The 13,877-nt window shown below is 43.9% G+C and overlaps 1 protein-coding gene across 1 annotated transcript; it reads right to left on the reverse strand.

Moving 5' to 3' along the window:
• Window positions 1-961: 961 nt before the first annotated feature.
• Window positions 962-6,719, reverse strand: LOC135826782 (zinc finger protein ZFP2-like). Its single transcript, XM_065339388.1, has 2 exons — window positions 5,561-6,719; window positions 962-1,248 (listed from the first exon to the last, which is right to left on the reverse strand). Exons 1-2 carry the CDS (start codon window positions 6,717-6,719, stop codon window positions 962-964), a joined length of 1,446 nt encoding a protein of 481 aa, XP_065195460.1.
• Window positions 6,720-13,877: the final 7,158 nt, after the last annotated feature.

Below are 13,877 nucleotides of genomic sequence, written 5' to 3' on the forward strand. Positions count from 1 at the left end.
TACGGTGCAGGGATCGATTTACTTTGATTTTTTTGCATAGCAGTCACTGCTACACAGTTTTACAATTGACTAGCAACTCCCAGTATTGATTAGCAATTTTCCTTCATCAAAAGTTTACATGTATAGCTGTACAATAGCAGGATTTCGTAAAGAAGAGGACAATAGCTGCAGTTGCTATTTGCTTTTCCAAGCGAATGTTCAACCTGAATATTTACGTTAGAGTTTTCGCTTGGGCACGTTACATGTTCAGCGTCCATCCGTCTTCGAGTTCTTCACAACACAATGTCTTTCAACAGGGCAGTTCCACTGATTCCTTCGACAAAGAAACCTCAGGAAAGCGCTCAAACGATCGGGACATTTCGTGCAAAGCGCATCGAATTTCGCTTTTCTTCATCGAAACGAATCGACATTCCTGGCGCGTCCAGTTCTTTGTCCCTCTTCTGGGCAGTGAATCACTGATCAGATTCACTGACATGTTGGCTACATGAGACTAAGAACCATCTACTTCAACTGTGCCTTGTCGAACAGAAACAAACTGAGCTTGACAGTGAAAGAAGAACATCAGGAAAAGTCACCGCCGTGTACAAAACTTCAGAAGACTGCAGTCATGTACGACCAGTGCTAGTGCAGTGTCCAAAATCGAAAGAGCGCGATCCGCGAGTCCGCGACCCGCGCGGACTGAGCAGGACAGGCCAGTTGGTTGGAGTAGTAAAATACTACTCCCTAGTCAGCAGTGTGTACATCAGTCGCATGTAGACTGCACACAACTGGTCTTTGTAGTGCATCGCAGTTTTGGGCGATAAAAAACGAAAAGCGAATCGCAGCCAGTGAATTTTGATTCGCAAACTGCGATGCGAACCAGGATAAATCGATCCCTGCGGTGTTAGCATTTGCATGGTCTTCCATGCTGTTTTTCGCATCAAGAGACTTGTCACGATCGTTGACCCTTGATGAGGTTCTCTCAGGGATGGATCCGCTCATGACGTGTTAGGCTGGATTTCTGAGTGAAGGACTTTCCACATGCCGCACACGAAAATGGCTTCTCTCCAGTATGGATTAGTTGATGATTTGTACTACAGTAATATTTATGGGATATTGTGCGGAATGCCCTGCCACATGCTTTACACTTGTATGGCTTCTCTCCAGTATGGATGGGTTGAGGATCTGTGAGATGCTGTGATTGTCTGAATGCCTTGCCGCATAATTTACACTGAAAAGGCTTCTCTCCAGTGTGCGTACGTTCATGAACTCGTAGGCTGTAATTTTGGGTAAACATTTGATCACAGTGATCACACTTAGACGACTTCTCCCCGGTATGGACACGTGCATGACGGGTAAGATTACGTACATTAGTGAAATTTGTATCGCACACTTTACACTTGAAATATTTCTCTTCTGGATGTGTACATTCATGAGAAGTTAGACAAGATTGAGTAGAAAGTGATTTATCGCATTGCTTACATTTGAATGGGTTTTCTCCTGGATGTGAATGTCCACGATCAAGCCTATCGGGATGCCGATCAAGCGCTTTGTCGGCTTCTTGGCAGAGTGTAATTTCTGGTTGACGAGCGGCAGCTTGAAGTTGATAAACTGAAAGAGAAAACAGCTAAGAGGTGTGATGATTGTTGATCTTTTCACGGTCCTGACTCCAGGGATCCTCAGATGAGCTAGCCGCTTGGGAAGATATTGGAAAATGTGCGAAATTGTGTACATGCCCTGCATGGACGTCCACATTGGCATCCTTTCTGGAGTATTTGCTATATTCCGAGTGAAGCGGTGCTTCCCCATAGCCTGTGTAGTGATCTGAAACGATTTCGAGCTGGCAGTTAACAGTTGGGTAACTGGTATTAGTTTGATGTTTGTCCATTGCCGATGTCAAGAGATCCGAGCAAGGGTTTTAGACTGCTGTGGTTGAAGCATCACTGGGCTTTGTATCTTTGTTCCTCTGGATTTCTGGTCGAGGGTCCCTGGAGTTGTGTGCCACCATGTCCATGGGTGCATGATCTTGAAGAACACCGGAGGAAGATGGTTGTGTATTCCAAGGGCTGAATGAGGTGCTTTGAAGAGAATAATGCAGAGAGAAGACTTCTGATGTGGCTACTTGATTGCCACTATTGAAGTATACGTTTACAGGGATCGATTTACTTTGATTTTTTTGCATAGCAGTCACTGCTACACAGTTTTACAATTGACTAGCAACTCCCAGTATTGATTAGCAATTTTCCTTCATCAAAAGTTTACATGTATAGCTGTACAATAGCAGGATTTCGTAAAGAAGAGGACAATAGCTGCAGTTGCTATTTGCTTTTCCAAGCGAATGTTCAACCTGAATATTTACGTTAGAGTTTTCGCTTGGGCACGTTACATGTTCAGCGTCCATCCGTCTTCGAGTTCTTCACAACACAATGTCTTTCAACAGGGCAGTTCCACTGATTCCTTCGACAAAGAAACCTCAGGAAAGCGCTCAAACGATCGGGACATTTCGTGCAAAGCGCATCGAATTTCGCTTTTCTTCATCGAAACGAATCGACATTCCTGGCGCGTCCAGTTCTTTGTCCCTCTTCTGGGCAGTGAATCACTGATCAGATTCACTGACATGTTGGCTACATGAGACTAAGAACCATCTACTTCAACTGTGCCTTGTCGAACAGAAACAAACTGAGCTTGACAGTGAAAGAAGAACATCAGGAAAAGTCACCGCCGTGTACAAAACTTCAGAAGACTGCAGTCATGTACGACCAGTGCTAGTGCAGTGTCCAAAATCGAAAGAGCGCGATCCGCGAGTCCGCGACCCGCGCGGACTGAGCAGGACAGGCCAGTTGGTTGGAGTAGTAAAATACTACTCCCTAGTCAGCAGTGTGTACATCAGTCGCATGTAGACTGCACACAACTGGTCTTTGTAGTGCATCGCAGTTTTGGGCGATAAAAAACGAAAAGCGAATCGCAGCCAGTGAATTTTGATTCGCAAACTGCGATGCGAACCAGGATAAATCGATCCCTGCGTTTTGAAGAGCTGAGTGAGGTATACTATCAGCTGATGCAGTTGGCGGTGGAGGACACGCAACTGCGCTTCTGCTGGTCCATATCACTAATGGAGGCAGTGCTGAAAAAGCATCAGAGTCAACACTGTCCTCAGAAGTCCAGTTACAATCGTCCATGATTTACGTACTTCAACAATCCTCACCACCGTAATTATCCTTTCTAACAATGCGAAATATCCTATTTCAAAACAACAAATAGAAAGACTTGGAAGTAGCAGGAGCGCAGGTACCATAGGAGGCAACTCTCCCTAGTTGTAGCCAACGGTTTTGTAATTAGTAGCAGCTGGTGGTCCCCCTTACTAAGTACAGTCGAACAGTGTCCCGTCAAAACCATTCACATCCATTTGTAGTACTCTCCTCTTACGTAACACGCTATGATAATAACAAAATCCTGTGATATCATGCGCAAACACTCAATCACATACAATACAACACCCAACCCACACACTCTCGCTCAAATTTCGTCTTCACCGCAACTTTTAACTTGGAATCACAACATTTGGAACATTCATAATCATGCCAACTCTTCAACACCAGACTTGAGATTGTGCAATATGAGACTCTTTGTTGTTAGGTATCAATTGAAGCATCGTTTTATTGAGGTTCTCTCGCCTTCTGTGAAATATCATAGTTAGGCTTTGGAAAATGTGACATGATCTTCAACATTAGTCTCAGTTCTTAGCACTGATATACAGTTGAACATCGATTATCCGCACATCGACTATCCGACCATTCGATTATCCGTAACAGTTTTTTTGGGCGCACGTGCCGTAGAGTACGCACTGTGCCTGTAGTGAGCCATTCAAAAAATACGAAAATTTTGAAAAGTAAAAAGTAAAAAGGTCGTGCGGCTAGTAATAACCACTGAAAGTGTGTGAGTGACAGTTTTTTTCTTATCCGGAACATTTGCCTTATCTGAACACCGCCTGACAGTTGTCTGCCCAGAGGTGGTCGGATAATCGATGTTCAACTGTACATGTAGTATTCTTGTTCTATTGAACTCAATGAAAAAAAAGAAAAAAGAATGAACTGCGAGCGCAGTGCAAGACCCAAAGGTGTTACCACGCGTCACATATTTCTCTTCTAGCTGTCATTTTTATAATTATTGTTTTGAAGCAAAGTTTGGTGGAGATAGAAGTGAGGAATATACCAACACGAGATAGTGTTGGCATTTAGGTCATGAATTCATAGCGAAACACTGACTTGACACTTGATTGACTCACGACTGCCACCAAGAGCACACGAGACGTGAATCGAACATTCCACCCAGCAAACCTGCAAGATATCACCACTTCCCAGTCACGTATCAAGTCAGTCGGCGGAAAGTGCGAGTCCCCTTGTGGGGAACCAACACTTTTCCTGCGAAGATATCAACCCAATGAGTATTATGAGTTCAATCCTATGTAAAAAAAACAATTAGTACAACAATACACGATATGTATGCTACTTGTCTATATTCAACTGACACATGGTATCATATCCTGCGCATGCGCACAAACACCTACATGTACATGCATACAGGTCTTCATACACAAGCTGACACACACACACACACGCGCGCGCACTATCCTTCCATTTTTCTCTTCACCTTAGCGCTTGTTTTGGGATCACAAAAGCTGACACTTGTGAGTGTGTGGGTTGCAGTGAGAACTCCGTCCCACCAGCCAGTGCGAATTCACAGGAAGCGTGAAGTTCGAAGTCAGAAGAAAGTGTTGAATGGTTGCTGCTTGGATGACCACTACACCATTGCTCAGTGTTAGAGCATTGCTGGGTATCATCCAGTGTCTGGGTTGGAGTCCTGGTGGTGATAGTCAATTATACCTTTCGTATATTTTCATCAAGCAAATGAACATTGAGATAGTATTAGAAAATTTGACGGGCGAAGACTAGAACAGGACTATACAATATTACACATGGGACCAAAAAGATATATACAGACCGAAAAATTGTAGCGTTAGACGCGAACTTGAACACAGCAGATCTCCTCCGCAACCGCAAATATCCATACCAGGCGTACGTGCTCTTGAAGTAGTATACTAGCATTCGACATTCGAAAGGGCTTCTTAGTTACAATGGAAATACGCTCCGTCTGTGTAAGATGTGCAAAGGACAACATGGAATAAAATAGTACATATCAGCTTAAATACAATGGCACAAAATAATGTTTTTGATGTTACACATTATTATTATTGGTGAATTCAGCGTGTAAGCAAGCGGGTATTAAAATGCAGATCAGATCAGCCTCTCATCGGCATTGAGTTTACTAACGATTCAAAACGGACATAAAATTCGTGATTTCCTATGATTTTCAAAAAGCCTCTGTTTAAGAGTGTTTGTCCGTTCTTAATCTTTCAAAGAGAGTTTTTCGCAACGAAAGATTTGCCACGATCGTTGACACATGATCCCTATCTCTTAGGAATGGGTTCGTGCATGTGCTGCGAGGCTGGATTTTCTATGGACAGGCTCTCCACTTTCCTTGCACAAACATTATTTCTCTCCAGAATGTATGGGTTGATGACGTGTGAGATTTGATTTTTGTCTGAATGCCTTGTTACATACTTTACACTTGAACGGTTTTTCTCCAGTATGGATGCGTTCATGATCTCTGAGATGTGATGTTTGCGTGAATGCCTTGCCGCATAATTTACACTGAAAAGGCTTCTCTCCGGTATGCGTACGTTCATGAACTCGTAGGCTGTAATTTTCGGTGAACATTTGATCACAGTGATCACACTTAAACGACTTGTCCCCGGTATGGACACGTGCATGACGGGTAAGACCGGATTTATCACGGAATGACTTAGCGCAGTACTTGCACGTAAAAGGTTTCACACCTGAGTGAACCGTTTCATGTCGGGTCAGATTATATCGCCTACTGAAGGTTTTATCGCACACTTTACAAGTGAACGAATTATCATGCTGGCGATCGCGTGACTTATCTATTTCCTTGCTGAGCAACGTTTCAGGTAGAGAAAGGTCAATTTGAAGTTGACAATCTTCCTCCGAAAAGGACTCAGAGGTGGGAATATTGTTGAACGCTTGGAGATCGTGATGTTTAGGATCCTCAGAAAAGCTAGACGACAGAGGAGATACTGGAATACGTCCGTAGATGTGAAAGTCCACATCGGCAGACTTGCTTGAGCAATTCACATCTTCCAAGTCATAAGCTACTTGACCATGGCCTGTGTAGTGATCTGAAACTGAGACGGGATAGGTAGTAGTTTGGTGACTGTTGTCCTGCGATCTGTTGTCAGTGTCCACTGCCGACGTCATGGGATAAGAGCATGGGTTTTCTACAACTGTTGTTGAAATTTCAGTAGCGTTTGCATTTGTATTTCTCTGGAACTCTGGTAGTTGCTCCCTGAACTTGTCTGCCACGTCCCCCATCAAAGGATGATCTTGAAGGGCATCGGAGGTAGATATTGATGTGTTGCAAGAGCTGAATGAGGAACGCTGAGGAGGATAATATGCGTAGGAGAATTCAGAGGTCGCTCCTTGATTGCCGCTTTCAGCATTTGCGTGGTGATGTGCTCCATAAGATGTGCCGTATGATGCTGCTATATTTGGCGGTGAAGGACACGCAGTAGACCTTCTGCTGGTCCATATGACTAATGGTGCCAAAGGTGAGAGTGCATCAGAGGCCACGCTACTCTCCGAATTCCATTCACAGTCATCCATGATTCACTTACAACACGAAGTCTCAAAACTGTAATTTTCCTTCCAAGCACACAAAGTGTCCAACGTCAATGCCAATAATTCAAATAGCAAGAACTTGCCGTAGGAGGTAAGTTTTATAATCAGTAGCATTTATGTTTCCCTAAATAAGTGGAGGCACATTCTGCTAATTCGTCACGTCAAACATCTATATGTGAATTCTATAATCAACTGACACATGGCAATCTTATCATATCCTGAGCATACCCATAAGCACCTACACGCATACAGGTCTTCATACACAAGCTGACACACACACTCACACACACACACACACACACTCACATACACATAGACGTTATCCTTCTAATGTTCTCTTCACCTTAGAGCTTGTGTTGGTATCACGAAAGCTGAGACTTACACTTCATGCTGACTCTTCAACTCCTGACGTGGGATGGTGAAAATGTGAGACACGTCGGCGTCAGATATTGAATGGGACATCGATGTATCGAAGCGTTTTCACCTCATGTGAGTATAATAATAATAATTATTATTATTGTGTAGGGCCTTTGAAGAGCCTGGTACAATGTGACAAGATTCACAAGGACTAGAACGGGACTATACAATGTTACATATGGGATCAAAGTTACATAGAGGAGCAAAGGAACTAAAATATTTTGCATCACGTGTGAAACCCCAAACAGCCCAGCGTATAGGCTAGCGAAGAGATCAATATCCGGCATGCTCGTTCAAGATGAGCGACAATTTTAAAAAGGACTGTTTATTACCAACAATTAACCGCACAGGGAGTTTCATCGCAATTAATTGATTGTTTTTTGCATGGTTAATTTGTAAAAACATTCCTTCTGTGTAAGAAGTGCAATAAATAACAAGGAATGAAACTGAATATCAACTGGAATACAATGATTATGATAATGGTATTGATGTTGCATGTGTTGCCGTCAGCATGTAAGCAGTGAAATTGGTATAGGCACCTAAAATACACACCTAGAAACACATCCTTTCGGCTGTTAGCATTTGCAAGGACTTCAAAGCTTGTTCAAGCATTGATTGACTTAACACAAACGATGACATTTGATCAGTTTTTTCTCAGGTATGGATTCTTTCTTGGCCTGTTAGGCTGGATTCATTGGCGAAAGACTTTCAACATTCCTTCCACTGAAATTGTGTATCTCGGGTATGGATGCGTTCATGTACTGTCTCGGATTCAGCTACACTTCAGTGCACAGAACATTGGTAGGAGTAGGCACTATGACTCTATGTAAACAATCCAGTCACTCAAGTAAGAGCTGAGGGTTGTGCACCCCTAGATCTGTGAGCACTTGTCTTCGAAATACCAGTCACGAATGTGCCTCACCGAATCGAAGCTCAGGACTTTAGACGAGATTCTCGTTTACCTCACATTACAGTTAAAGAAACGAGATAATTATATTTATATTAAAAACGGACGCAACGCCATGACTGCTAATTTCGTCACTCACAGTGTCCTTGCACGGAATGAAATACACCCAATTATGCAGAAGGGAATATCAGCTCCTCATGGAAATATATCATACTGTTATTCTGTCTTAATTGTGACGAACGAGCTCAAATATACTTCATTATTCTGAGTAGACAAATGGAAAAAAGTCTACTTCCTTGCCCCATAGTTATTACTATACTCATTTTGGGTACCTTATGATTGAACCATATATGCATAATGATTATGCAACTCGTTCTAGAGCGAGAAACCCTGAGTTAGGACGACCTGGCTTTGTCCCGCTATGGTAAGCATCACAAAGTTGATACCCGTTTCTCTATTGTAGTTGACATATTCAGCACATTGGCTGTACATCCTAAAGTGAATCTAGTAGTCAGCTTGTCAACCTCACACTGGTCTGATGCAGTCGAGTAAGACATGTTTACGTAATAATTATGGTATCAAATAGGGCATCGCAGGACAAAAGAAAAGGTGCCTGGTTCGAATCCTGGTGGTGACAGTCAATATTGTCTTCAACGTTTTCCCCTTTGCACCGTGTTCTCAAAAGAATGAATGCTTTGTTTGTTGGGCCTAACCGCTATCTACATCTCTTGGGAAGTGTGTGAGTTACAGTGAGGGCTGCGAACCACCAGCCTGTGTGGGAATCACAGGAAGCGAGAGTTCCGAAGTCAGCAGAAAACGTTGGACGGTAGCTACTTTGATGACCGCTACCCCATCTCGTAGTTTTAGTGCATTGCTTGATACCACATTCATGTTCAACAATAGGTGAGAAAAGAAAGGAATTTGCTGGTCATAATCTGGTTTACCAGGTTTGAGTTCTGGTATTGACAGTGATAATTCCCGTTTACACATTTTCATCCAACAAATGGACAGTAAGAGTTTTGATAAGCAGTAAAACATGACTATACAAGATGACACTTGGGATCATTCGTACATACATGCATAATATTGTTTCAGCATGTGCGAACTTGAAAGCAGCACAGCGCCTCTTGAAGCGAAAAGATCCGTACCCGGCATGCGTGCCCCAGAAATGGGATAAGCGATATATAGCAGGACTGATTTGTCAAAAAAGAACCATACAGACATGTGTAGCGCAATTGAGCCTTTTAATGCATGGCAAATATAGAAAAAAAGTTCCGTCTATGGTAGAACTGAAATGGAAGCAAGGAATACAATGACAATGATAATGTTTTGGTTGTTGCACATGTAAAAAGTGACCTTTTTGCTATCGGATTGGATTGTAAACGACATTTCCGCTACATGCGGTTCAAAACGGGCTGTGTTTGTATTTGCATAGTCTTCCATGTTTTGTTTCACATTGAAAGACTCGTCACGATCGCTGACACTGGATCAGGTTCTCTCGGGATGGATTCGCTCATGACGTGTTCGGCCGGATTTCGTGGTGAAAGACTTTCCACATTCCTTACACGAAAATGGTTTCTCTCCAGTATGGATGCGTTGATGCACTGTGAGATTTGATTTCGTCAAGAATGTCTTGTCACACAAGTTACACTTGTATGGCCTCTCTCCAGTATGGATTCGTTGATGACGTATGAAAGTTGACATTGCCCCGAAAGCTTTGCCACACACTTTACACTTGTATGGTCTCTCTCCAGTATGGATGCGTCGATGCACCGTGAGATTTGCTTTCGCCGTGAATGATTTATCGCACGATATACACTTATATGGTCTCTCTCCAGTATGGCTACGTTCATGAAGGTGTAAGCTGCATTTGTCTCTGAATGGCTTTGCGCAGTACTTGCACGGAAACGCGTGTCCTGAGTGTAGTCGTGCATGACTGGTAAGATTAGATCTTGAAGTGAAATTTTTATCACACACTTTACACTTGAAAGATTTCTCTTCTGGATGTGTACATTCATGAGAAGTTAGACAAGATTGAGTCGAAAATAATTTATCACAATGCTTACATTTATATTGCGTTTCTCCAGGATGTAAATGTCCGCGATCAAGCCTAGCGGGCTGGCGATCAAGGGACTTTCCGGTTTCTTCGCAGAGTGTATTTTCTGGTTGGAAAAGGTCAGATTGAAGTTGACAAACTTTCTCAGAAAAAGGTTCAGACGTGTGATGAGTGTTGTTTATTTCAAGATCGTGATGATCGGAATCCGCGGGTAGGCTAGCCACTGGAGAAGACACTGGAAAATGTTCGAAGTTGTGCACAAGACCTGCGTGAACGTTCATATCGGCAGATTTGCTGTAGTTTTTGCCATATTCAGAGTGAAACGCTACTTCCTCGTAGTCAGTGTAGTGATCTGAAACGGGTTCGGGATAGCAGTTAACACTTGGTGTGCTTTTACCTTGCGAAATTTGATCCTTGTCCATTGCCGATGTCAAGGAATCCAAACATGGGTTTCTCATAGTTGTGGTTGAAGCAACACTGGTCTTTATATCCTTGTTCCTCTGGATTTCTGATCGAGTGTCCCTGAAGTTATCTTCCACCATGTCCATGAGACCATGATCGTGAAGAACTCGGGAGCAAGATGTTCGTGCTTTCCAAGGGTTGAATGAGGTGCTTTGAAGAAATTGCTGGGAACAGGGGACTTCTGATATGGCTACTTCATTACCACAATCAGATCGGCCAAGAGAGACGCCAAGGCATCTTCTCGACGTCATCAGAAACTGGAATTCGACGCGATATCGGGCAGTGCGTCGGAGTCGCTACGACATGTCATAGACGTCGCGAAGAGGAAAGGGTCGTCGAGCTGGCTGACGTGCCGTTCACTTAAGAAATATCAATTTAATTTAACAAAGGGAGAGTATTGGGACGGACTCTGCCTCCGTTACGGATGGACACCGGCCAGGGTACCGTCACACTGCTCTTGCGGCCAAGAGGCAACTGTCGCGCATTCCTTGTCGTGCCCCTATGGAGGGTTTCCCTCCATTAGACACAATGGTATTCGGGACGTCACGGCCCGGCTGCTGGACGAGGTGTGCACCAGTGTGTCCATCGAGCCCTTGCTGCAACCGCTGACGGGGGAGCGTCTTCGCTACCGGACCGCAAATGTGGAAGACCGTGCCCGGTTGGATGTCGCTGCCAATGGTTTGTGGGGCAGTCGTTTTGAGCGTACACTTATTGATATACGGGTTTTTAATCCTCACTCACGCTTAAATCGATCTGCACCACATACTATTGTGTATCAGCGACATGAAAACGAAAAGAGAAGGCACTATGAGGAGCGGGTGAGGCAGGTTGAGCATGCCTCCTTTGTTCCGGCGGTCATGTCAGCCAGTGGCGGAATGGGTCCAGCATCAACAGCACTGTACAAACGAATTGCTCATCTGTTGGCAGAGAAGAGGGGTGAGCATTACTCTCATGTTATGGCATTTGTTAGATGCAGGATTTCCTTCAGCCTTCTGAAATCCTGTATCATGTGCATTCGCGGTTGTAGGCGTTTAAATTTTGGTTTGAAATTTGCACCCTCCTGCGGAGCCCACGCTGCTTTGGCAGTGGCGGAGGCTCGCTTGCCGACGTAACCGTCGGAGATCATCATGAACAATGGACTGACTAATTATTCACTTGTCCTGTCTTTATAAATAACATGTTAGGCCACACTGAAGAAGGTCTGTGGTTCGACTCACCCGACCGACCGACATTTTTCAGCCCGACCATAACTTTTTTTCGGCGGGCTGTCGTGTGACTGACGTAGATCTACGTGGACTGAACACGTCCACGTACGTCTACGTGCTGTGCAGCGTGAGTCTGCGGACGCAGGCGGCTCCTTTTGGACTTGACTTGTAGTTGTACTGCAGTGCAGTGCAGTGAGTGGTACGACTGCTGCCTTGTGCTGGTAGTAGAGTCTACTCGATACGACCACCGGCAGACTGGCGAGACGTATTTTGAAGTGACCGTCCGGTTGAGAGTGATTGCCTCGTTCCAGATTAAGGACGGCCTTCTGTTTTGGGATGAAGGACAGACGAGATTGCACTTTCCTCCTGGGAACGATATTTCACCTGTACCGGTAAGTTGCTGCTCCATGTGTGCAAGCACAGGAAGCGTCGATGGAAAAAGCCCATGTATTCGTGCACGCCGACACCAAACTAGCAATACATGTACCGGTACATTGTACAATTTGTACTTCGAAGTAGTTCCCGAACTTACTTTCAACTCGCATCGTTCTTCATTTGCTTGATGATTTGGACAGTCAGAGTCACCGCTTGAAGTTATTCTATTCTCGTTCCAGAGCTACACAATGTTTCAAAGTATTAGCCAGTGATCCCTTTATACAACATGCATGGCATAACACTGCGTAATCATTGAATGCCGATGTACTGCGTGTCTAAAGGCAGTACAGTTCCCATCTCGGCCCGCTTCTTTTTAACCTGTGCATCAACTCCTTTCCTGATGCCCCTGCTTCTAGTACCCTATCCCTTTTTGCTGATGACTCTAATTTAATTCTTGTTTCTCCAGCAAACACCTCACTTCCTATCCATCATGCATTGCTCCAGACTGACATTGATAAGTGTTGTCAATGGTCATCAGCTACTGCCATGACGTTTAACACCAGTAAATGCGTCCACCTACCCTTTCAAAAATATGCATTAACCCCCGGCCCGTCATCCCCCTTGACAATGAACGGTGTGCCAATTCAGAAAGGTGATAGCCACTGTCATCTCGGCGTGACTATCACTCCTTCACTAAATTTTTCTGACCATATAAAATCTATCACCCATAAGTTTCGCAGTCGTGTTTTTCTGTTGCGCCATATGGCCCATTTCCTTTCTGCTTCAACCGTGAATTTGCTCTACAAGTGATACGTACGACCACTGTTAGAATACGCAGTCCCTGTCTGGTCATTCGCCGTATCCCATTCAGATTCGCTTACGTTAGACCGACTGCAAGCCGTTGCTGCTCGTTCATATCTGCTTTGTAAGACCCGGCACCCTCCTGAGTGGGAAACCCCGAAGCAGATTCTTAATCGTACTTGTGACTGGTCATCCCTGAAGTGGCGTCGTCAGATTCTGTCCTTGCTGTATTTTCATCATGTCTTTTACCAGTTTCCGTCTTTGCTAATTCGTTTCAAATTCAATGTATCCCTTAGTTGTCGTCACCCGTCCTCTATAGTTTTACCTCGTTCTGGCGCCCATTTCCTTAAATCCCCTCTCTTCAGTTTATCTGTGGAATGGAACAAACTTCCAGAACACATCCGCTGCGTTCAGTCCTCTGTCAATTTTCGCATTGCTCTAAAGGCTCATTACTCTCAGCATAGATATTCTCTGACTGGAATTCCGAACTTTTCCGTTTGAGAATTTTTTTCCTTGAAATTAATCCTTGCTGGGTTTTTTCATCTAAATGTCCCGCTATTATCTGCAGAGGTGATTTCTTCCCTCGTCGATTTCTTTCCTGCTTTTATACCTCGATATTTAGGTACTTGTTTCCCTTCTTCCCATGCTTCATCTTCCACTCTCCTCTCCCCATTTCCCCATTTTTCTTGCGATATTTATGTGGGAGACTTCCGTGATAAGCATCCATTTGCTTTTGGAGAATCCTTTTAAATAAATACAATACAATACAATACAATACATGTACTAAAAAATATAAAAAAAAAAAAATCCGCCCGCCCGCCCGTAAAAAAAAGTGTCCATGCTAGTCGAACCACACACCTTCTTTAGTTTGGCCTTATTGCATATGTTCTTGGTTTAGTTTTTGGCCTTTTTCGTGCTTT

The sequence above is a fragment of the Sycon ciliatum genome, chromosome 10 (assembly GCF_964019385.1).
Source record: "Sycon ciliatum chromosome 10, ocSycCili1.1, whole genome shotgun sequence".
Taxonomy (NCBI): domain Eukaryota; kingdom Metazoa; phylum Porifera; class Calcarea; order Leucosolenida; family Sycettidae; genus Sycon; species Sycon ciliatum.